Source organism: Cebidichthys violaceus, unplaced genomic scaffold (assembly GCF_023349555.1).
Source record: "Cebidichthys violaceus isolate CVI_PGR_0920_01 unplaced genomic scaffold, fCebVio1.0.p SCAF_3, whole genome shotgun sequence".
Taxonomy (NCBI): Eukaryota; Metazoa; Chordata; class Actinopteri; order Perciformes; family Stichaeidae; genus Cebidichthys; species Cebidichthys violaceus.
Genome location: NW_027176483.1, coordinates 22,639,549 through 22,663,665, shown reverse-complemented (window position 1 = coordinate 22,663,665; position 24,117 = coordinate 22,639,549). Strand labels below are relative to the sequence as shown.

At 44.1% G+C, this 24,117-nt stretch overlaps 2 protein-coding genes across 3 annotated transcripts in view; both read left to right on the top strand.

Moving 5' to 3' along the window:
* Positions 1–13,410, top strand: part of slc12a3 (solute carrier family 12 member 3) — a 19,880-nt gene extending 6,470 nt beyond the window's left edge. The window contains exons 9-26 of one of the 2 annotated variants that reach the window (XM_068722935.1): positions 82–166; positions 4,090–4,250; positions 4,625–4,732; positions 5,282–5,405; positions 5,907–6,008; positions 7,736–7,891; positions 8,009–8,108; positions 8,841–8,952; positions 9,059–9,196; positions 10,308–10,414; positions 10,506–10,588; positions 10,726–10,803; positions 11,127–11,225; positions 11,406–11,517; positions 11,897–11,983; positions 12,408–12,540; positions 12,662–12,729; positions 12,966–13,408. In XM_068722935.1, coding sequence (XP_068579036.1) covers positions 82–166; positions 4,090–4,250; positions 4,625–4,732; positions 5,282–5,405; positions 5,907–6,008; positions 7,736–7,891; positions 8,009–8,108; positions 8,841–8,952; positions 9,059–9,196; positions 10,308–10,414; positions 10,506–10,588; positions 10,726–10,803; positions 11,127–11,225; positions 11,406–11,517; positions 11,897–11,983; positions 12,408–12,540; positions 12,662–12,729; positions 12,966–13,107 — 1,995 coding nt within the window. In that variant the 3' untranslated portion in view covers positions 13,108–13,408. Of the gene's footprint in view, positions 1–81; positions 167–4,089; positions 4,251–4,624; positions 4,733–5,281; positions 5,406–5,906; positions 6,009–7,735; positions 7,892–8,008; positions 8,109–8,840; positions 8,953–9,058; positions 9,197–10,307; positions 10,415–10,505; positions 10,589–10,725; positions 10,804–11,126; positions 11,226–11,405; positions 11,518–11,896; positions 11,984–12,407; positions 12,541–12,661; positions 12,730–12,965 lie in introns of both variants that reach the window. The other variant, XM_068722936.1, reaches the window with a different exon arrangement.
* On the top strand, positions 13,234–24,117 carry LOC137880871 (solute carrier family 12 member 3-like). Its single transcript, XM_068722419.1, has 18 exons — positions 13,234–13,261; positions 14,822–14,982; positions 15,357–15,464; positions 16,014–16,137; positions 16,639–16,740; positions 18,466–18,621; positions 18,739–18,838; positions 19,571–19,682; positions 19,789–19,926; positions 21,038–21,144; positions 21,236–21,318; positions 21,456–21,533; positions 21,857–21,955; positions 22,118–22,229; positions 22,609–22,695; positions 23,120–23,252; positions 23,376–23,443; positions 23,680–24,117. Exons 1-18 carry the CDS (start codon positions 13,234–13,236, stop codon positions 23,819–23,821), a joined length of 1,938 nt encoding a protein of 645 aa, XP_068578520.1. The 3' UTR covers positions 23,822–24,117.

Here is a 24,117-nt window from a genome sequence, read left to right as displayed (position 1 = left end):
TTGGGGCAGCATATGAATGTGTGTGAATGTTAAATTACTCTTTATTAAAAGTGTTGTTTTTGTGTCTTTTGTCCTTCCCAGAATCCAACAGTGGCAATCCCCAGAGGAACGCTAATGGCAATATTCTGGACCACCATTTCCTACCTCATCATCTCTGCAACCATAGGTACCGTGTGTCCCAGCTGCCTCTCATCCACACGTTAAACTGCCTCTCATCCACATGATAGACTGCCTCTCATCCACATGATAGACTGCCTCTCATCCACACGATAGACTGCCTCTCATCCACACGATAGACTGCCTCTCATCCACACGATAGACTGCCTCTCATCCACGCGATAGACTGCCTCTCATCCACACGATAGACTGCCTCTCATCCACACGTTAGACTGCCTCTCATCCACACGTTAGACTGCCTCTCATCCACACGTTAGACTGCCTCTCATCCACACGTTAGACTGCCCCCATCCACGCGATAGACTGCCCCTCATCCACGCGATAGACTGCCCCTCATCCACGCAATAGACTGCCTCTCATCCACGCGATAGACTGCCTCTCATCCACGCGTTAGACTGCCTCTCATCCACACGATAGACTGCCTCTCACACACGCGATAGACTGCCTCTCATCCACACGATAGACAGCCTCTCATCCACACGTTAGACTGCCTCTCACACACGCGATAGACTGCCTCTCATCCACACGATAGACTGCCTCTCATCCACACGTTAGACTGCCTCTCATCCACACGTTAGACTGCCTCTCATCCACACGTTAGACTGCCCCTCATCCACGCGATAGACTGCCTCTCATCCACGCGATAGACTGCCTCTCATCCACGCGTTAGACTGCCTCTCACACACGCGATAGACTGCCTCTCATCCACACGATAGACTGCCTCTCATCCACACGATAGACTGCCTCTCACACACGCGATAGACTGCCTCTCATCCACACGATAGACTGCCTCTCATCCACACGATAGACTGCCTCTCATCCACACGATAGACTGCCTCTCATCGACACGTTAGACTGCCTCTCATCCATGCGTTAGACTGCCTCTCATCCACGTGTTAGACTGCCTCTCATCCACACGATAGACTGCCTCTCATCCACACTATAGACTGCCTCTCATCCACACGTTAGACTGCCTCTCATCCACGCGTTAGACTGCCTCTCACACACGCGATAGACTGCCTCTCATCCACACGATAGACTGCCTCTCATCCACACGTTAGACTGCCTCTCATCCACACGTTAGACTGCCTCTCATCCACACGTTAGACTGCCCCTCATCCACGCGATAGACTGCCCCTCATCCACGCGATAGACTGCCTCTCATCCACGCGATAGACTGCCTCTCATCCACGCGTTAGACTGCCTCTCATCCACACGATAGACTGCCTCTCACACACGCGATAGACTGCCTCTCATCCACACGATAGACTGCCTCTCATCCACACGATAGACTGCCTCTCACACACGCGATAGACTGCCTCTCATCCACACGATAGACTGCCTCTCATCCACACGATAGACTGCCTCTCATCCACACGATAGACTGCCTCTCATCGACACGTTAGACTGCCTCTCATCCATGCGTTAGACTGCCTCTCATCCACGTGTTAGACTGCCTCTCATCCACACGATAGACTGCCTCTCATCCACACTATAGACTGCCTCTCATCCACACGTTAGACTGCCTCTCATCCACGCGTTAGACTGCCTCTCATCCACACTATAAACTGCCTCTCATCCACACTATAAACTGCCCCTCATCCACACGTTAAACTGCTTCTCATCCACACGATAGACTGCCTCTCATCCACGCGTTAGACTGCCTCTCATCCACACGATAGACTGCCTCTCATCCACACGATAGACTGCCTCTCACACACGCGATAGACTGCCTCTCATCCACACGATAGACTGCCTCTCATCCACACGATAGACTGCCTCTCATCTACACGATAGACTGCCTCTCATCGACACGTTAGACTGCCTCTCATCCATGCGTTAGACTGCCTCTCATCCACGTGTTAGACTGCCTCTCATCCACACGATAGACTGCCTCTCATCCACACTATAGACTGCCTCTCATCCACACGTTAGACTGCCTCTCATCCACGCGTTAGACTGCCTCTCATCCACACTATAAACTGCCTCTCATCCACACGATAGACTGCCTCTCATCCACACTATAGACTGCCTCTCATCCACACGTTAGACTGCCTCTCATCCACGCGTTAGACTGCCTCTCATCCACACTATAAACTGCCTCTCATCCACACTATAAACTGCCCCTCATCCACACGTTAAACTGCTTCTCATCCACACGATAGACTGCCTCTCATCCACGCGTTAGACTGCCTCTCATCCACACTATAGACTGCCTCTCATCCACACGATAAACTGCCCCTCATCCACACGTTAAACTGCTTCTCATCCACGCGATAGACTGCCTCTCATCCACACGTTAAACTGCCTCTCATCCACACGATAGACTGCCTCTCATCCACACGATAGACTGCCTCTCATCCACACTATAAACTGCCCCTCATCCACACGTTAAACTGCTTCTCATCCACACGTTAAACTGCTTCTCATCCACACGATAGACTGCCTCTCATCCACACTATAGACTGCCTCTCATCCACACAGGGACTCTGAAGCACCGTGTGCTTTTGCAAAAATGATTAAAACTCTTATGTACATTTTTCCTCTTAATGAATGTCTTCTTAAGCTTTAGACGATTTAGAGTTTGAATCAGTGTGAAATAACTGCAACATTCTGCAGCATGACTTATATACCACAGGTTTAACATCATACTCATACATTCATAACGTCATGAGGTTCATGCTGATGAATAGGAACAGGCTGTGACAATCCTTTTGTTTCATTTCATATTTATTCATGAACTTCGAACATGTATCAAATATAGCAAACTGGCGATGATAAAAATATCATTGTCAATAACAAGAAGAATCAGTAAAACAATTACAAGCCAGGCCTGTGATACATTATATAACTGGTAAAAAGCTAAATATAACCGAATCATTTAATCTACATTGTTGCATGAAGGAAATGTTGATATTTAACAGTTTCATTGATATTGCACAAGTGAATTATCCGTTTCTCCTGCAGCATGTTGATTGTGAGTGTGACAGCAGCAGGCTGTCTATATAACCTGCACGCATAACTGCATCCTACTTACGTAGTTTAGGGAAAGAGGAGTCGGATTCCCTGAACTCTGCACTTGTCCTTTCCTAACTCCTTATGAATTCTCCTTCACATCTTTCCTTGACCCCATGGAGATCAAGAAAAAGTGTTTCGTAAAAGACGTTAGGAGGTCATTTTTGGACTTTTTGACCGCAGCCCTGGTGACCTCTGCACATGTTCTTCTGCGGTAAAGTGGTCACAGCTAGAGCGCCCTCTAGTGACCGTAACGGAATTCATAAGATGCAAATTTAAATAATGAGGGTTTAAAAAAGCAGGACTTGTGTTTAGGGTTTTGCAAAAATGGTTCAACAAATCTGCAATTTGTGTGAAGAAAGGTGAATTGTGCTTTTACATTTTAGAGTCTATGTGTTGATAGCTAATATTCATATGTACTGTACTGTAACTGCTTGAAGTTGAAGAAGTTGGGAATCATTTCAATATATTTTTGGTACTTTTTCAAGAAGTTTCTTAGTGATTATTATTAACTTACTGGCAGATCTGGGAATAAACTTAATTAGTATTATTTTCCTGGAAATGTATTAAATAGATTACCAGCTATTTATTACTGCATATTGGGAAATAGCAGAATATGATTATTAAATAATGTTTGTACTAGTTAAATATTGGGGTTTGAATCACTTGAATCACGTTAACTATCACCTGTAAATGAAAGTGTTTGAGTTTAGTCATTTGAACAGAATGTGGATCGTTTGTTTGGACATAGATTTGATTTCTACCATTAATGCCAATGATTACATACAATATCTAAAATATATTTGCGTTCAGGATTTACACCATTCATTTAATTATTTGGGGGATTTGTGGTTAAATAATTGTGTGTATGCATATTTGTTCATGCGTTTGTTCCAGGGGCCTGTGTGTTGCGGGATGCGTCTGGCCTGTTAAACGACACCCTGTCAGTGTCCTCGTCGACTCAGGGCTGTGAAGGTTTAGCTTGTCTCTACGGATGGGACTTCACTGAGTGTATCAGCAACAACACATGCACCTATGGCATCAGTAATTACTATCAGGTCAGCCCACTCACAGGACACATGAGCTAAATGTGGCTTCATTCTGTTAGACATGGTTTATGATTACCCACAACACAACTCTTCACATGTTTTCTGGCTGATGAATTCCAAACTGTACATTTACCTTGTGAAGCTACTTGGGGTCCCAACAATATGAAGCTTTCTTGTCAGTTCTCAGACATTTATTTGACTTTTCTCTCCATGAAATAAAAAGCTGAACATATACGATGATTACACTGACGGCAACACGCCAGCAATCATGTCACTCTGCATGAATCGAGTCCCCCTCTGTAATGACCGGTGACTGTAGATCACCTCTGTCCTCTGGTGAGGGACACGAGACCACTAAGTCAACAGTGCGTCTCTGTTCCTAGTCCATGAGCCTGGTGTCAGCGTTCGCCCCTCTCATCACTGCTGGTATATTTGGAGCGACGCTCTCTTCTGCTTTGGCCTGCCTGGTGTCTGCTCCCAAGGTGTTCCAGGTACACTCACACACACTCACACACACTCACACACACACACTCACACACACACACACACACACACACACACACACACACACACACACACACACACACACACCAGATGAACCAAATGGTAAATGGACTTGTTCTTGTTTAGTTCTTTTCTAGTCTTCCGCCCACTCAGAGCGCTTTAACACTACATGTCATCATTCACCCATTCACCCCCATGATGGCAGAGGCTACCATGCAAGGGGCCACCTGCCCATCAGGACCATCTAACATTCACACACTGTAGGAACAGCCTGTATGGAGCAATGTGGGGTTAAGTGTCTTGCCCAAGGACACATGGACATGGACTAGCGGAGCCGGGGATCAAACCGCCGATCCTCTGATTGAAGGACGACCCGGCTCTACCGCTGATCCACAGTCGCCAAAATACCTTTTTGTGAATGTTATTTCTTTTCAAATGTCGGCGCAACCGTTTCCCTGTTCCTGCTTATGTTTAAATGCATTGCTTTTATTCATTCTTGTCTCCGCTGTGACTGACGAGTATGACTCTTCCTGTAGTGTCTGTGTAAGGACAAACTCTACCCTCTCATCGGCATCTTTGGGAAAGGTTACGGCAAGAACGACGAGCCGCTCAGAGGCTACCTGCTGACGTACGTCATCGCTGCCTGCTTCATCCTCATCGGTGAGGCTTCGATGAGACCTCTGAACCAGGAGGAACTGCATATTATAGTCTTATATTCTGAAATGTCTTAATGAGAATGTGAGCTGGAAAACAAGTATACCACAACTTCAAATGGGAAAACTTGCTCCAAGACAGCAATAACAGCTGTGTATTGTAAGCTGATGAGATGGAAGCTCTTTATCCCACAGCTTCCTGTGGCATGAACTAACACAGCTGTGATACAGTGTCAGGAGAAGGAGCAGTAAACACTGAGGCTCGCATCGATCAGGTCTATTTACAGTCATCCTGGATCACATGCTGCGTTGTTTCCTGGGTGGGAATGGAGGACAGACAATGAAAGCTACTGTATAGAGATGTAATTATTACAGCATGTAGATGCATTAAACTGCTACTGAAGAATTATTAAAGAAGTGTCAAAATTGGCTTTCACTTCCTGAAAATCTTTTGGGTATAATAACTCAATAACTAACGTTCCTAAATTCTGTCGTTCCTCTCCGTCAGCCGAGCTGAACACCATCGCTCCCATCATCTCCAACTTCTTCCTCTGCTCATACTCTCTTATCAACTTCAGCTGCTTCCATGCCTCCATCACCAACTCACCAGGTAAACACTACTGCCTGATTCACATTTCTGCAGGATACGCATTATGCATTCTGAGTGGGCGAGAGCAGCACCTCCAGCACACGCCGGGCATAGAAAGCACTGCGGTGGACTGCGTTTAGCATGTCGTTTGTTTTTGACGCACGCTTGCGATCTTCAAATCCTTTGTCATGTGTCATTGATTTGTTTCATAGACGTGATCCAATAGTTCCACATATGTTTGTCCCAACGCAAACAGAAAGACTAACAATAAAGATTTAAGATGGGACATTTACACTAGGCTGGGCAAGTTAACCCTTATTATCACATCAACGTTCATTCGTTAACTAACGCCGACAATTATTATATTATCGCGCATTAACGCATTTTTTATTTTTTATTATTAAGTGGACAGTTTAGGTCATTAAGGACCTATGGTCCCCTGGGTCCTAAGTCCCTCCAAGTACAGCTTCTTATCACCCTCTACGTACCAACGTATGTTTATAACTAATACCACACATAGTACACGGTACTCAGCACGTACATTTATAACTAATACCACACATAGTACACGGTACTCAACACGTACATTTATAACTAATACCACACATAGTACACGGTACTCAACACGTACATTTATAACTAATACCACACATAGTACACGGTACTCATCACGTACATTTATAACTAATACCACACATAGTACACGGTACTCAACACGTACATTTATAACTAATACCACACATAGTACACGGTACTCAACACATACATTTATAACTAATACCACACATAGTACATGGTACTCAGCGTTATATATGTGTCTGACCAAAATTTTAAAAAAGCAAAAAAGCAATTAATTTATTTTATTTAAATTATTTTTGTAGAGTTTTTTAAGTTGTTTTGTTTGTAATATGTATAATAATCATAATTTAGTTATCACTACTGAGAATTTAACAAACATAAAAACATGATGTAGAGAGGTTTGTAGTTTTCAAGGTGTACATTTAAATATCATCTATGAAAACACATGAAGATGAAGTAGTGAACACCGGCTGAATATCTATGATCAGAATCATTATAACTGTATTATAACTACTGTGTAAAGGGAATACTGCTGTAAAAAAGAACCTGATCTGTTTAAAGTGATTCAAATGTTATTGTACTTTAGTTCATATAGCAGTACTTTAAAATAAAAGTGCACAGTACACTATACTTTTGAATTAATTATTGAATTTTGCGCATAACAATGAGATGAATCAGGATTAAAAATTGTAATCGTTGCACTAATAAAACCACATGGAAGCGGAAGAATGCAAGCAAAGACTACATTACCACCTGGTTCATCATCAACCGTTTCTTTTCATTTTGCTTCATGAAACTGTTTTGACAAAAACAAGTAAATAATGTGACAATGACCTCTCCTCTAGTAATGCAAGAGCCTGGAGGACGTTCAAATCAGGGAGTAAAAGGGTGACATTGTGCAGCGCCTGCACCCTCTCACACTCACCCGTTAGCCAGGTGACATCAGAGGGTTCAGGGCTGAAGGCTGTGCAGAGGACTTTGGGTTCGGGTCACATTTTTAAGGAGGCCTTTGCAGCTCTCTGAGAGCTCTGCTGGTGCTCCGAGCAAGCTTCTCTGTAGAGCATAAATCAGGCCTTCCTGGTTGATCGGGAGAGTGTGTCGACATTGTTGTTTGTACGCATGTGTGTGTGTGTGTGTGTGTGTGTGTGTGTGTGTGTGTGTGTCTACAGGTTGGCGTCCGTCCTTCAGGTTCTACAGTAAGTGGCTGTCGTTGCTGGGCGCTGTGGTTTGTGTCGTTATCATGTTCCTGCTGACTTGGTGGGCAGCCCTCATTGCCTTTGGCGTTGTCTTCTTCCTTTTGGGATACACACTCTACAAGAAGCCTGGTAAACTCAAACACAAAGCCGACAGTTGTACAACCTACAAACAGTGTGACGTCAGAAACTAAACCGATGTCATCTCCTACTCCATTCTCCAACTCTGCTGCTCTTCTCTGTGCTTAGCTGTAAACTGGGGCTCCTCAGTTCAGGCAAGCTCCTACAACATTGCTCTGAGCCAGTGTGTAGGTCTCAACCATGTGGAGGACCATGTCAAGAACTACAGGTCAGTGACAGAACCACACTCCTATAGATTGTCGGATGGAATTGAAATGTTTCTTGGAAAAACACTTAATAGCTTGTTTGCAATCATGTGACTATTATGACGCGCAAAAAACAGATGGAGGGCAGGAGGTGAAGAACCTATATACTGCGCAAATTGGAAATGTAGGAAAGTGAATACATAAAGGGTTGGTTGAACTTGAACCTGCACACAGCATTTAGCAATGCTAGTGAGCGAAAGCTAGTTAGCTATCTACTGGAAGATTTATTTTTAGTGATGCTAGTGAGCGAAAGCTAGTTAGCTATCTACCGGAAGATTTGTTTTTAGCAACGCTAGCTACTCAATGCTACTTTGGTTCCGAGGTCGTGGACAAAACCGCTCACAAAATAGTTGTAAGCCTTCATGTGGCGTACCACCATGGTCTGTGTTTTTTGTCAGTTTTAGCTAGCTATGTAATTAGAAAAATGTCTGTCGCCGTTTCTTATGAGTTTTTTTAAACTTCCCATCTTCCCACTATTTTCGGTAAACAGCGCAAACCATAGGCTTGAACATGCCTCCAGTTTTCCCGCCCTCCATCTGGAAAGCACGCCGGTGTGTGATGTCATCTGCAAATAACCTATTGCTTTGCTGTCGGGAGTTAGATGAGAAGACCCAGACTCATTTCTGTGATCAACACAAGTGTACATGTGTGTCCAGGAGCTCTGCACTAAACTGCTCAACATCTACACCTTTCAGACCCCAGTGTTTGGTGCTGACAGGTCCTCCCAGCAGTCGTCCGGCTCTGGTGGATCTCGTCACCTGTTTCACAAAGGATCTTAGTCTCATGATTTGTGGCAATGTAGTCACTGTGAGTCCAACTAAACATGCACAGATATACACACACCAGCTACTAAATGTACAACTTCTACAGTCGACGACTGAAGTTATGATTTGTCTGACCCTGTGTTTGTCAGGCTGGTTCCTCCCAGTCAGTAGTGGAAAAGGCGAGCGGCGACAGCCATGTTGCCTGGTTGAACCAGCGGAAGGTCAAGTCCTTCTACAGAGGTGTGGTGGCTGCAGAGCTTCGATCAGGAGTTAACATGCTGCTACAGGTCAGATTAACACGGTTACAAGGTTTGTTTATTGCTGTTGTACAACACAGAGTCGTGCAACCAAATGCAGTGTGTCGTCACGTATCATTATACATACATTATACAGGGTGGAAGAAGAATTAGAAAGACGGCAGCCTGACCAGGTGGCTGTGTGGGTATCGTCTTCATATTTTCTTTGGGCTCTCTGCACACATTTCAACTCACTTCAGTGATGTTCAGGCCACTTTTTCTGGCCTATACTACGACGCAGGATTTGAGGTTAGCAAAGTAGCATCAGTGCAAACATCTGGGTTGTCACACCTGCAACGGAGGTTCACGTTTTACAGTGACTTCTGCTCCAGAGTACATTACGTTCAAGATATGAAAGCACCTCCTACTGACCAATCAAAGCTCTTAGATATTATTACACAAATACGAAGAAGTTAAAGTCATCATCCATACTAAAAGCACTGACAGCTGAAGGACAGCTGTCAGTAAATCGCCCGCTGTGTGAATGAATAGATTTACAACATCTCATCTAGAGCACCATAGATCTGAATATAGTAGATTTAGTGCCAGCTGTCTTTCCTGCATTTGTCAGTTCAAACTGTGCTACTTTCCGCTTGAGTTATGTGTTGAGCCTCTTCATATTTGATATATTTCATATTCAGCTTTCTCTCTGTTTCTAAAATATGCCGCTCTGCTGACAGCAGACTTGTTTAGCGATTGATCGTTATTATGCTGCAATCGCCGCCCCGTTTCATGCGATCGCGCTCACAGCCTGATTGAGAAGCCCTGGGTTGATTTACCAAGATCCCCACCGACGTCGGACGGCTCACCACGATCGCGGCTGTTATAGTTAGTTGAGCCACATAATATGTAGATATCCAGGGTATGTTTAACTCATTCTGTAGTGCAGGGCAGCAGTGTGAAGAACAGTTCAGATGCTTCAGTGATGCTTCAGTGATCCGATCACCGAGCATTGTGCCTCACGTTGCACCACTTTGTAGTGTTTCCAGTCAAACAAACACTTCTCTTTCTTACACCTCTTCCTTTCAATTCTAATGAAGTGTCTCCATCAACTGAACTGTGTTGTTCTCCTCTTCTTGTCCTGTTGTTGACTGTCCACCAGGGGGCAGGTTTGGGTCGTATGAAGCCGAATGTTTTACTGATGGGTTTCAAGAAAGGCTGCTGCGGTGAAACACCTCGGGCTGCACACGACTACATAGGGATACTACAGTGAGTACAGGGGAATAGTGCTCTTCAACCATTCTATAAGCACTGATGATGATGATCATGTGTTTGCAGTAAAGCTGTTCATGTATTTCAGCGATGCGTTCGACCTGCAGTACGGCGTGTGCATACTGAGAGTGAAGGAGGGACTGGATGTCTCTCATCCTCCTCAGTCAGAAGGTGAGAGCCTGATTTGAAATGACAGTGTTAACGTTAACAACGCGCACGGTGTTCAGGTGTTCACAGTCATCCATCGTCATTTGAGTTACTGACTACAAATGAACCATAGACATAGAAAATCCCTGTTTTTATTTCAGGTAATCCAGGTTTAGATGGACGACAAGAGAGCATAAACACCGTCTCTGCCCCTTCCCGCTTTCAAACAACACATACATGTACGTATATGCGTGGACATATTGTGGCTCACTGGAGGGTCACAGGTTTGATCCCCGGCTCCTCTAGTCTCATGTCAACATGTCCTTGAGCAAGACACTTAACCCCAAAATGGCTCCTGTAGCTGTGCCTACGGTGTGTAGATAGACTTTGGATAAAAGCGTCTGCTAAATGACTGTAATGTATACTGATTAAAACATAGTTATGAATATTATATTCCATTTCTACCAGTTAACCCCCTCAATGTTACACACCTTGTCCTTTGAATACACAGAGATTCAATGAATTGATGTGTTTTGTGTGTATATGTACACATTGTGTGTAGCTCCGGTCCCCATTGGAGCAGAGCCTCAGCAGAGTACGGTGTTCCAGAAAAGACAAGGAAAGAAAACCATCGACGTGTACTGGCTGTCTGATGACGGAGGTCTGATCATCCCTCCATCCATCTATCGCCTTCTTCTCCTCTCTGAAGAATGCTGTCATAGGTGTCCTTATCGTCTGTCTGTGTCTGTGTGTGTGTGTGTGTGTGTGTGTGTGTGTGTGTGTGTGTGTGTGTGTGTGTGTGTGTGTGTGTGTGTGTGTGTGTGTGTGTGTGCTTCACCAGGTCTGACCCTGCTGCTGCCCTACCTGCTGACTCGGAGGAAGCGCTGGGCCAGATGTAAGGTCCGTGTGTTCGTGGGGGGAGAGGCAGACAAGAGGGAAGAGCAGAGAGAGGAGTAAGCCTTCACATTACTGTGGCTGGTTTGCACCTTCGTCTGGGTCCTTCAGCACATTTGCCAAAAACGTGTCTGAGTAAATTGCATGAATGACATTAAATAGAAGGAAATGCAGATGATTTATCTAGCCAGTTATCAAAGACTCGTATTGCAGAGCATAGCAGGACGTAGAGAGATGTGTAACTACAAACATGAATCATGGATACAGTTTGTTTAAACCTGTAACTCATTGTGTGGCCACATGGTGGTGACAGAAACAAGCTATTAAAATGGCTAACATGTTAGAAAACGTTCCTGCTCATGGTTAAAAGACTATTGCTGTGGTAGTATGTGAATGTGAAAGAAAATGTCACATGATATATTTACATTCTCTTTCCAGGGTGTTGGCACTGATCAAGAAGTTCCGTCTGGGTTTCCACGATGTTGAAGTGCTTCCTGACGTCTACCAGAACCCCCGGCCTGCAAGGTGCCCGAGTCACCGTGCCGTTGGTCGATGCTGTGTCTGTGTTGGGCGGTGGCTGGTGTGGGCGGCACCGCCGGCGAGGACACGCAGCGTGTCATTTGTGTTTTTTTTCACGGCGCATTTCTGCGGCTCTCTGCCGAAGCTCTGTGGGAGCTGTTATTAGAAAGAAGCAAAGCCCAAACAACAGGGAATGGGATCTATCATCATGCAATTCCACATGTGATCCGGGTGGAGCTGGGTTTACCAGCCGGGCCAGAATGGGGGTCGGTAGCTAGCAGGTTAACAGCAGATGAAAAGCTCAATATGGAGGTTTCCAGATATACAGCAGCAGTCATCACAGTGAAAGAGTAATGCATTCATCCATGCTTGACTCACTTCGTTACGTATCGTATTACCCATGATCCCTTTTTGTCTCCTTATGCTTCAGTGTTCATCAGTTTGAGAACATGGTGGGTCACTTCAGACTGGATCCCAAACAAGACTCTGATTCTGGGCCGCAAAGACAGCAGGAGGAGCAGTGGATGATCAGTGACCAGGATCTAGAGAGGAACAAGGCCAAGGTCTGACACACACACACACACGCACACACACACACACACACACACACACATATTTTGATACAGTGAATATAGAATGTAGGAATAAGAAATAAACCTTTTTTAAACTTTCTCTGTGATTCAGTCTCTCCGTCAAATTCGTCTGAACGAGGTTCTGCAGGATTACTCCAGAGAAGCCGCTCTGGTTGTAATGTGAGTTCAGTTCTTCTTGTTAGATCGGAGGAGGGCTTCTTTATTAAAAGAGCTGTGTAATTCAGCAGTGAGCTAATTGCATGATTCCACTCTGAGTGAATGGCTCTTAGTCATGGTGGTGACTTTTAAAGACTCTCCTCCTTTAGCAGTAATCACCTGTGGATGTGGACTTAGTAGTAGTCCAACACAAACCTTATTAACCCTTCTTCGTCACTACTGTGTATGTCTCCCGGCAGCACCATGCCGGTGGGGATGAGAGGGGTGTGTCCCGACGCTCTCTACCTGACGTGGTTGGACTTCCTGTCACATGATCTGAGACCTCCAGTCCTGTTGGTCAGAGGAAATCAGGAGAACGTCCTCACCTTCTACTGCCAATGAAACGTCTCGTTGAGCCCAGTGAACAGACAGTCCAACACGTTCATCTTGATCATCTGATCCTGTCGTTAATGTGTTCATGTATCGTGTAGTTACAATGTTCTGAGCCTTTAATTCAACACGTGAACGATGAACACATTCAAGAGGTCCTGCACATGTAAACCGCTGTAGGGACTACGGTCTAAACTGAAGCCCTTAATGATCGTAATTGGTAATCAAAATGATTTGTAATGATTTACAATTATGAGAAAATGCTGCAATTAAAGTACTGTAGTGAGTATGACACACTGGTTCAAATCAATTCATTTGTATAGCCTGATAGTGACCTCAGTAAAATCAGAACAGAAAAAGCTTTTTACAGATGAAAGAGGACGAAACCTCAGAGGAGGATCCTCTCCAGGACGGACAGAAGATGTGTCCACGATGAACAACGCAGCACAATTACAACATAGTCAATCCATGTGACATACATGATACATACCAGAGTAGCAATAGCAGTAGAAGAGTCACTAATAGAACAATGATGAGGAACAATAACAGCGGTGACAGTCACAGTAATGGACGCTGATTAATTCAGTCATGTGCATTAATGGAACATGAATAAGTAGTAGTGGGTATGCGCGTGCATGTGAAAGAAACGCATGTGCATGTGTGCGAGGAGGGTGTGTGTGTGTGTGTGTGTGTGTGTGTGCAACACAGCTGTACACACCCCTTATGGGCGTGTTAGTTGATATATATAAGATACATACATTAACTATCGCCTCTTTAACCACTTGAATGCTGGATCTTGATGCGAAGGAGATTAAGTACTGATTTAAATTCAGTTTAGTGCTTTAAATGTGTTTTGATTATTAATTTGAATGTATTTATATTTGTCTTTTTTTCACTATTGCTGTTTGCGTACCAGTTTACTGAGAGGCCTCTGACACCTGGCCCACAGAGATCAAGAAAAAGTGTTTCGTAAAAGACGTTAGGAGGTCATTTTTGGACTTTTTGACCGCAGCCCTGGTGACCTCTGCACATGTTCTTCTGCGGTAAAGTGGTCACAGCTAGAGCGCCCTCTAGTGACCGTAACGGAATTCATAAGATGCAAATTTAAATAATGAGGGTTTAAAAAAGCAGGACTTGTGTTTAGGGTTTTGCAAAAATGGTTCAACAAATCTGCAATTTGTGTGAAGAAAGGTGAATTGTGCTTTTACATTTTAGAGTCTATGTGTTGATAGCTAATATTCATATGTACTGTACTGTAACTGCTTGAAGTTGAAGAAGTTGGGAATCATTTCAATATATTTTTGGTACTTTTTCAAGAAGTTTCTTAGTGATTATTATTAACTTACTGGCAGATCTGGGAATAAACTTAATTAGTATTATTTTCCTGGAAATGTATTAAATAGATTACCAGCTATTTATTACTGCATATTGGGAAATAGCAGAATATGATTATTAAATAATGTTTGTACTAGTTAAATATTGGGGTTTGAATCACTTGAATCACGTTAACTATCACCTGTAAATGAAAGTGTTTGAGTTTAGTCATTTGAACAGAATGTGGATCGTTTGTTTGGACATAGATTTGATTTCTACCATTAATGCCAATGATTACATACAATATCTAAAATATATTTGCGTTCAGGATTTACACCATTCATTTAATTATTTGGGGGATTTGTGGTTAAATAATTGTGTGTATGCATATTTGTTCATGCGTTTGTTCCAGGGGCCTGTGTGTTGCGGGATGCGTCTGGCCTGTTAAACGACACCCTGTCAGTGTCCTCGTCGACTCAGGGCTGTGAAGGTTTAGCTTGTCTCTACGGATGGGACTTCACTGAGTGTATCAGCAACAACACATGCACCTATGGCATCAGTAATTACTATCAGGTCAGCCCACTCACAGGACACATGAGCTAAATGTGGCTTCATTCTGTTAGACATGGTTTATGATTACCCACAACACAACTCTTCACATGTTTTCTGGCTGATGAATTCCAAACTGTACATTTACCTTGTGAAGCTACTTGGGGTCCCAACAATATGAAGCTTTCTTGTCAGTTCTCAGACATTTATTTGACTTTTCTCTCCATGAAATAAAAAGCTGAACATATACGATGATTACACTGACGGCAACACGCCAGCAATCATGTCACTCTGCATGAATCGAGTCCCCCTCTGTAATGACCGGTGACTGTAGATCACCTCTGTCCTCTGGTGAGGGACACGAGACCACTAAGTCAACAGTGCGTCTCTGTTCCTAGTCCATGAGCCTGGTGTCAGCGTTCGCCCCTCTCATCACTGCTGGTATATTTGGAGCGACGCTCTCTTCTGCTTTGGCCTGCCTGGTGTCTGCTCCCAAGGTGTTCCAGGTACACTCACACACACTCACACACACTCACACACACACACTCACACACACACACACACACACACACACACACACACACACACACACACACACACACACACCAGATGAACCAAATGGTAAATGGACTTGTTCTTGTTTAGTTCTTTTCTAGTCTTCCGCCCACTCAGAGCGCTTTAACACTACATGTCATCATTCACCCATTCACCCCCATGATGGCAGAGGCTACCATGCAAGGGGCCACCTGCCCATCAGGACCATCTAACATTCACACACTGTAGGAACAGCCTGTATGGAGCAATGTGGGGTTAAGTGTCTTGCCCAAGGACACATGGACATGGACTAGCGGAGCCGGGGATCAAACCGCCGATCCTCTGATTGAAGGACGACCCGGCTCTACCGCTGATCCACAGTCGCCAAAATACCTTTTTGTGAATGTTATTTCTTTTCAAATGTCGGCGCAACCGTTTCCCTGTTCCTGCTTATGTTTAAATGCATTGCTTTTATTCATTCTTGTCTCCGCTGTGACTGACGAGTATGACTCTTCCTGTAGTGTCTGTGTAAGGACAAACTCTACCCTCTCATCGGCATCTTTGGGAAAGGTTACGGCAAGAACGACGAGCCGCTCAGAGGCTACCTGCTGACGTACGTCATCGCTGCCTGCTTCATCCTCATCGGTGAGGCTTCGATGAGACCTCTGAACCAGGAGGAACTGCATATTATAGTCTTATATTCTGAAATGTCTTAATGAGAATGTGAGCTGGAAAACAAGTATACCACAACTTCAAATGGGAAAACTTGCTCCAAGACAGCAATAACAGCTGTGTATTGTAAGCTGATGAGATGGAAGCTCTTTATCCCACAGCTTCCTGTGGCATGAACTAACACAGCTGTGATACAGTGTCAGGAGAAGGAGCAGTAAACACTGAGGCTCGCATCGATCAGGTCTATTTACAGTCATCCTGGATCACATGCTGCGTTGTTTCCTGGGTGGGAATGGAGGACAGACAATGAAAGCTACTGTATAGAGATGTAATTATTACAGCATGTAGATGCATTAAACTGCTACTGAAGAATTATTAAAGAAGTGTCAAAATTGGCTTTCACTTCCTGAAAATCTTTTGGGTATAATAACTCAATAACTAACGTTCCTAAATTCTGTCGTTCCTCTCCGTCAGCCGAGCTGAACACCATCGCTCCCATCATCTCCAACTTCTTCCTCTGCTCATACTCTCTTATCAACTTCAGCTGCTTCCATGCCTCCATCACCAACTCACCAGGTAAACACTACTGCCTGATTCACATTTCTGCAGGATACGCATTATGCATTCTGAGTGGGCGAGAGCAGCACCTCCAGCACACGCCGGGCATAGAAAGCACTGCGGTGGACTGCGTTTAGCATGTCGTTTGTTTTTGACGCACGCTTGCGATCTTCAAATCCTTTGTCATGTGTCATTGATTTGTTTCATAGACGTGATCCAATAGTTCCACATATGTTTGTCCCAACGCAAACAGAAAGACTAACAATAAAGATTTAAGATGGGACATTTACACTAGGCTGGGCAAGTTAACCCTTATTATCACATCAACGTTCATTCGTTAACTAACGCCGACAATTATTATATTATCGCGCATTAACGCATTTTTTATTTTTTATTATTAAGTGGACAGTTTAGGTCATTAAGGACCTATGGTCCCCTGGGTCCTAAGTCCCTCCAAGTACAGCTTCTTATCACCCTCTACGTACCAACGTATGTTTATAACTAATACCACACATAGTACACGGTACTCAGCACGTACATTTATAACTAATACCACACATAGTACACGGTACTCAACACGTACATTTATAACTAATACCACACATAGTACACGGTACTCAACACGTACATTTATAACTAATACCACACATAGTACACGGTACTCATCACGTACATTTATAACTAATACCACACATAGTACACGGTACTCAACACGTACATTTATAACTAATACCACACATAGTACACGGTACTCAACACATACATTTATAACTAATACCACACATAGTACATGGTACTCAGCGTTATATATGTGTCTGACCAAAATTTTAAAAAAGCAAAAAAGCAATTAATTTATTTTATTTAAATTATTTTTGTAGAGTTTTTTAAGTTGTTTTGTTTGTAATATGTATAATAATCATAATTTAGTTATCACTACTGAGAATTTAACAAACATAAAAACATGATGTAGAGAGGTTTGTAGTTTTCAAGGTGTACATTTAAATATCATCTATGAAAACACATGAAGATGAAGTAGTGAACACCGGCTGAATATCTATGATCAGAATCATTATAACTGTATTATAACTACTGTGTAAAGGGAATACTGCTGTAAAAAAGAACCTGATCTGTTTAAAGTGATTCAAATGTTATTGTACTTTAGTTCATATAGCAGTACTTTAAAATAAAAGTGCACAGTACACTATACTTTTGAATTAATTATTGAATTTTGCGCATAACAATGAGATGAATCAGGATTAAAAATTGTAATCGTTGCACTAATAAAACCACATGGAAGCGGAAGAATGCAAGCAAAGACTACATTACCACCTGGTTCATCATCAACCGTTTCTTTTCATTTTGCTTCATGAAACTGTTTTGACAAAAACAAGTAAATAATGTGACAATGACCTCTCCTCTAGTAATGCAAGAGCCTGGAGGACGTTCAAATCAGGGAGTAAAAGGGTGACATTGTGCAGCGCCTGCACCCTCTCACACTCACCCGTTAGCCAGGTGACATCAGAGGGTTCAGGGCTGAAGGCTGTGCAGAGGACTTTGGGTTCGGGTCACATTTTTAAGGAGGCCTTTGCAGCTCTCTGAGAGCTCTGCTGGTGCTCCGAGCAAGCTTCTCTGTAGAGCATAAATCAGGCCTTCCTGGTTGATCGGGAGAGTGTGTCGACATTGTTGTTTGTACGCATGTGTGTGTGTGTGTGTGTGTGTGTGTGTGTGTGTGTGTGTCTACAGGTTGGCGTCCGTCCTTCAGGTTCTACAGTAAGTGGCTGTCGTTGCTGGGCGCTGTGGTTTGTGTCGTTATCATGTTCCTGCTGACTTGGTGGGCAGCCCTCATTGCCTTTGGCGTTGTCTTCTTCCTTTTGGGATACACACTCTACAAGAAGCCTGGTAAACTCAAACACAAAGCCGACAGTTGTACAACCTACAAACAGTGTGACGTCAGAAACTAAACCGATGTCATCTCCTACTCCATTCTCCAACTCTGCTGCTCTTCTCTGTGCTTAGCTGTAAACTGGGGCTCCTCAGTTCAGGCAAGCTCCTACAACATTGCTCTGAGCCAGTGTGTAGGTCTCAACCATGTGGAGGACCATGTCAAGAACTACAGGTCAGTGACAGAACCACACTCCTATAGATTGTCGGATGGAATTGAAATGTTTCTTGGAAAAACACTTAATAGCTTGTTTGCAATCATGTGACTATTATGACGCGCAAAAAACAGATGGAGGGCAGGAGGTGAAGAACCTATATACTGCGCAAATTGGAAATGTAGGAAAGTGAATACATAAAGGGTTGGTTGAACTTGAACCTGCACACAGCATTTAGCAATGCTAGTGAGCGAAAGCTAGTTAGCTATCTACTGGAAGATTTATTTTTAGTGATGCTAGTGAGCGAAAGCTAGTTAGCTATCTACCGGAAGATTTGTTTTTAGCAACGCTAGCTACTCAATGCTACTTTGGTTCCGAGGTCGTGGACAAAACCGCTCACAAAATAGTTGTAAGCCTTCATGTGGCGTACCACCATGGTCTGTGTTTTTTGTCAGTTTTAGCTAGCTATGTAATTAGAAAAATGTCTGTCGCCGTTTCTTATGAGTTTTTTTAAACTTCCCATCTTCCCACTATTTTCGGTAAACAGCGCAAACCATAGGCTTGAACATGCCTCCAGTTTTCCCGCCCTCCATCTGGAAAGCACGCCGGTGTGTGATGTCATCTGCAAATAACCTATTGCTTTGCTGTCGGGAGTTAGATGAGAAGACCCAGACTCATTTCTGTGATCAACACAAGTGTACATGTGTGTCCAGGAGCTCTGCACTAAACTGCTCAACATCTACACCTTTCAGACCCCAGTGTTTGGTGCTGACAGGTCCTCCCAGCAGTCGTCCGGCTCTGGTGGATCTCGTCACCTGTTTCACAAAGGATCTTAGTCTCATGATTTGTGGCAATGTAGTCACTGTGAGTCCAACTAAACATGCACAGATATACACACACCAGCTACTAAATGTACAACTTCTACAGTCGACGACTGAAGTTATGATTTGTCTGACCCTGTGTTTGTCAGGCTGGTTCCTCCCAGTCAGTAGTGGAAAAGGCGAGCGGCGACAGCCATGTTGCCTGGTTGAACCAGCGGAAGGTCAAGTCCTTCTACAGAGGTGTGGTGGCTGCAGAGCTTCGATCAGGAGTTAACATGCTGCTACAGGTCAGATTAACACGGTTACAAGGTTTGTTTATTGCTGTTGTACAACACAGAGTCGTGCAACCAAATGCAGTGTGTCGTCACGTATCATTATACATACATTATACAGGGTGGAAGAAGAATTAGAAAGACGGCAGCCTGACCAGGTGGCTGTGTGGGTATCGTCTTCATATTTTCTTTGGGCTCTCTGCACACATTTCAACTCACTTCAGTGATGTTCAGGCCACTTTTTCTGGCCTATACTACGACGCAGGATTTGAGGTTAGCAAAGTAGCATCAGTGCAAACATCTGGGTTGTCACACCTGCAACGGAGGTTCACGTTTTACAGTGACTTCTGCTCCAGAGTACATTACGTTCAAGATATGAAAGCACCTCCTACTGACCAATCAAAGCTCTTAGATATTATTACACAAATACGAAGAAGTTAAAGTCATCATCCATACTAAAAGCACTGACAGCTGAAGGACAGCTGTCAGTAAATCGCCCGCTGTGTGAATGAATAGATTTACAACATCTCATCTAGAGCACCATAGATCTGAATATAGTAGATTTAGTGCCAGCTGTCTTTCCTGCATTTGTCAGTTCAAACTGTGCTACTTTCCGCTTGAGTTATGTGTTGAGCCTCTTCATATTTGATATATTTCATATTCAGCTTTCTCTCTGTTTCTAAAATATGCCGCTCTGCTGACAGCAGACTTGTTTAGCGATTGATCGTTATTATGCTGCAATCGCCGCCCCGTTTCATGCGATCGCGCTCACAGCCTGATTGAGAAGCCCTGGGTTGATTTACCAAGATCCCCACCGACGTCGGACGGCTCACCACGATCGCGGCTGTTATAGTTAGTTGAGCCACATAATATGTAGATATCCAGGGTATGTTTAACTCATTCTGTAGTGCAGGGCAGCAGTGTGAAGAACAGTTCAGATGCTTCAGTGATGCTTCAGTGATCCGATCACCGAGCATTGTGCCTCACGTTGCACCACTTTGTAGTGTTTCCAGTCAAACAAACACTTCTCTTTCTTACACCTCTTCCTTTCAATTCTAATGAAGTGTCTCCATCAACTGAACTGTGTTGTTCTCCTCTTCTTGTCCTGTTGTTGACTGTCCACCAGGGGGCAGGTTTGGGTCGTATGAAGCCGAATGTTTTACTGATGGGTTTCAAGAAAGGCTGCTGCGGTGAAACACCTCGGGCTGCACACGACTACATAGGGATACTACAGTGAGTACAGGGGAATAGTGCTCTTCAACCATTCTATAAGCACTGATGATGATGATCATGTGTTTGCAGTAAAGCTGTTCATGTATTTCAGCGATGCGTTCGACCTGCAGTACGGCGTGTGCATACTGAGAGTGAAGGAGGGACTGGATGTCTCTCATCCTCCTCAGTCAGAAGGTGAGAGCCTGATTTGAAATGACAGTGTTAACGTTAACAACGCGCACGGTGTTCAGGTGTTCACAGTCATCCATCGTCATTTGAGTTACTGACTACAAATGAACCATAGACATAGAAAATCCCTGTTTTTATTTCAGGTAATCCAGGTTTAGATGGACGACAAGAGAGCATAAACACCGTCTCTGCCCCTTCCCGCTTTCAAACAACACATACATGTACGTATATGCGTGGACATATTGTGGCTCACTGGAGGGTCACAGGTTTGATCCCCGGCTCCTCTAGTCTCATGTCAACATGTCCTTGAGCAAGACACTTAACCCCAAAATGGCTCCTGTAGCTGTGCCTACGGTGTGTAGATAGACTTTGGATAAAAGCGTCTGCTAAATGACTGTAATGTATACTGATTAAAACATAGTTATGAATATTATATTCCATTTCTACCAGTTAACCCCCTCAATGTTACACACCTTGTCCTTTGAATACACAGAGATTCAATGAATTGATGTGTTTTGTGTGTATATGTACACATTGTGTGTAGCTCCGGTCCCCATTGGAGCAGAGCCTCAGCAGAGTACGGTGTTCCAGAAAAGACAAGGAAAGAAAACCATCGACGTGTACTGGCTGTCTGATGACGGAGGTCTGATCATCCCTCCATCCATCTATCGCCTTCTTCTCCTCTCTGAAGAATGCTGTCATAGGTGTCCTTATCGTCTGTCTGTGTCTGTGTGTGTGTGTGTGTGTGTGTGTGTGTGTGTGTGTGTGTGTGTGTGTGTGTGTGTGTGTGTGTGTGCTTCACCAGGTCTGACCCTGCTGCTGCCCTACCTGCTGACTCGGAGGAAGCGCTGGGCCAGATGTAAGGTCCGTGTGTTCGTGGGGGGAGAGGCAGACAAGAGGGAAGAGCAGAGAGAGGAGTAAGCCTTCACATTACTGTGGCTGGTTTGCACCTTCGTCTGGGTCCTTCAGCACATTTGCCAAAAACGTGTCTGAGTAAATTGCATGAATGACATTAAATAGAAGGAAATGCAGATGATTTATCTAGCCAGTTATCAAAGACTCGTATTGCAGAGCATAGCAGGACGTAGAGAGATGTGTAACTACAAACATGAATCATGGATACAGTTTGTTTAAACCTGTAACTCATTGTGTGGCCACATGGTGGTGACAGAAACAAGCTATTAAAATGGCTAACATGTTAGAAAACGTTCCTGCTCATGGTTAAAAGACTATTGCTGTGGTAGTATGTGAATGTGAAAGAAAATGTCACATGATATATTTACATTCTCTTTCCAGGGTGTTGGCACTGATCAAGAAGTTCCGTCTGGGTTTCCACGATGTTGAAGTGCTTCCTGACGTCTACCAGAACCCCCGGCCTGCAAGGTGCCCGAGTCACCGTGCCGTTGGTCGATGCTGTGTCTGTGTTGGGCGGTGGCTGGTGTGGGCGGCACCGCCGGCGAGGACACGCAGCGTGTCATTTGTGTTTTTTTTCACGGCGCATTTCTGCGGCTCTCTGCCGAAGCTCTGTGGGAGCTGTTATTAGAAAGAAGCAAAGCCCAAACAACAGGGAATGGGATCTATCATCATGCAATTCCACATGTGATCCGGGTGGAGCTGGGTTTACCAGCCGGGCCAGAATGGGGGTCGGTAGCTAGCAGGTTAACAGCAGATGAAAAGCTCAATATGGAGGTTTCCAGATATACAGCAGCAGTCATCACAGTGAAAGAGTAATGCATTCATCCATGCTTGACTCACTTCGTTACGTATCGTATTACCCATGATCCCTTTTTGTCTCCTTATGCTTCAGTGTTCATCAGTTTGAGAACATGGTGGGTCACTTCAGACTGGATCCCAAACAAGACTCTGATTCTGGGCCGCAAAGACAGCAGGAGGAGCAGTGGATGATCAGTGACCAGGATCTAGAGAGGAACAAGGCCAAGGTCTGACACACACACACACACGCACACACACACACACACACACACACACACATATTTTGATACAGTGAATATAGAATGTAGGAATAAGAAATAAACCTTTTTTAAACTTTCTCTGTGATTCAGTCTCTCCGTCAAATTCGTCTGAACGAGGTTCTGCAGGATTACTCCAGAGAAGCCGCTCTGGTTGTAATGTGAGTTCAGTTCTTCTTGTTAGATCGGAGGAGGGCTTCTTTATTAAAAGAGCTGTGTAATTCAGCAGTGAGCTAATTGCATGATTCCACTCTGAGTGAATGGCTCTTAGTCATGGTGGTGACTTTTAAAGACTCTCCTCCTTTAGCAGTAATCACCTGTGGATGTGGACTTAGTAGTAGTCCAACACAAACCTTATTAACCCTTCTTCGTCACTACTGTGTATGTCTCCCGGCAGCACCATGCCGGTGGGGATGAGAGGGGTGTGTCCCGACGCTCTCTACCTGACGTGGTTGGACTTCCTGTCACATGATCTGAGACCTCCAGTCCTGTTGGTCAGAGGAAATCAGGAGAACGTCCTCACCTTCTACTGCCAATGAAACGTCTCGTTGAGCCCAGTGAACAGACAGTCCAACACGTTCATCTTGATCATCTGATCCTGTCGTTAATGTGTTCATGTATCGTGTAGTTACAATGTTCTGAGCCTTTAATTCAACACGTGAACGATGAACACATTCAAGAGGTCCTGCACATGTAAACCGCTGTAGGGACTACGGTCTAAACTGAAGCCCTTAATGATCGTAATTGGTAATCAAAATGATTTGTAATGATTTACAATTATGAGAAAATGCTGCAATTAAAGTACTGTAGTGAGTATGACACACTGGTTCAAATC

Coding starts and splice junctions, on each gene's coding strand:
- LOC137880871 (XM_068722419.1), top strand. CDS start 13,234: ATGAACACATTCAAGAGGTCCTGCACAT. Junction 21,534..21,856: donor CTTTCAAACAACACATACAT/GTACGTATATGC, acceptor CATTGTGTGTAG/CTCCGGTCCCCATTGGAGCA. Junction 22,696..23,119: donor CAGAACCCCCGGCCTGCAAG/GTGCCCGAGTCA, acceptor CTTATGCTTCAG/TGTTCATCAGTTTGAGAACA.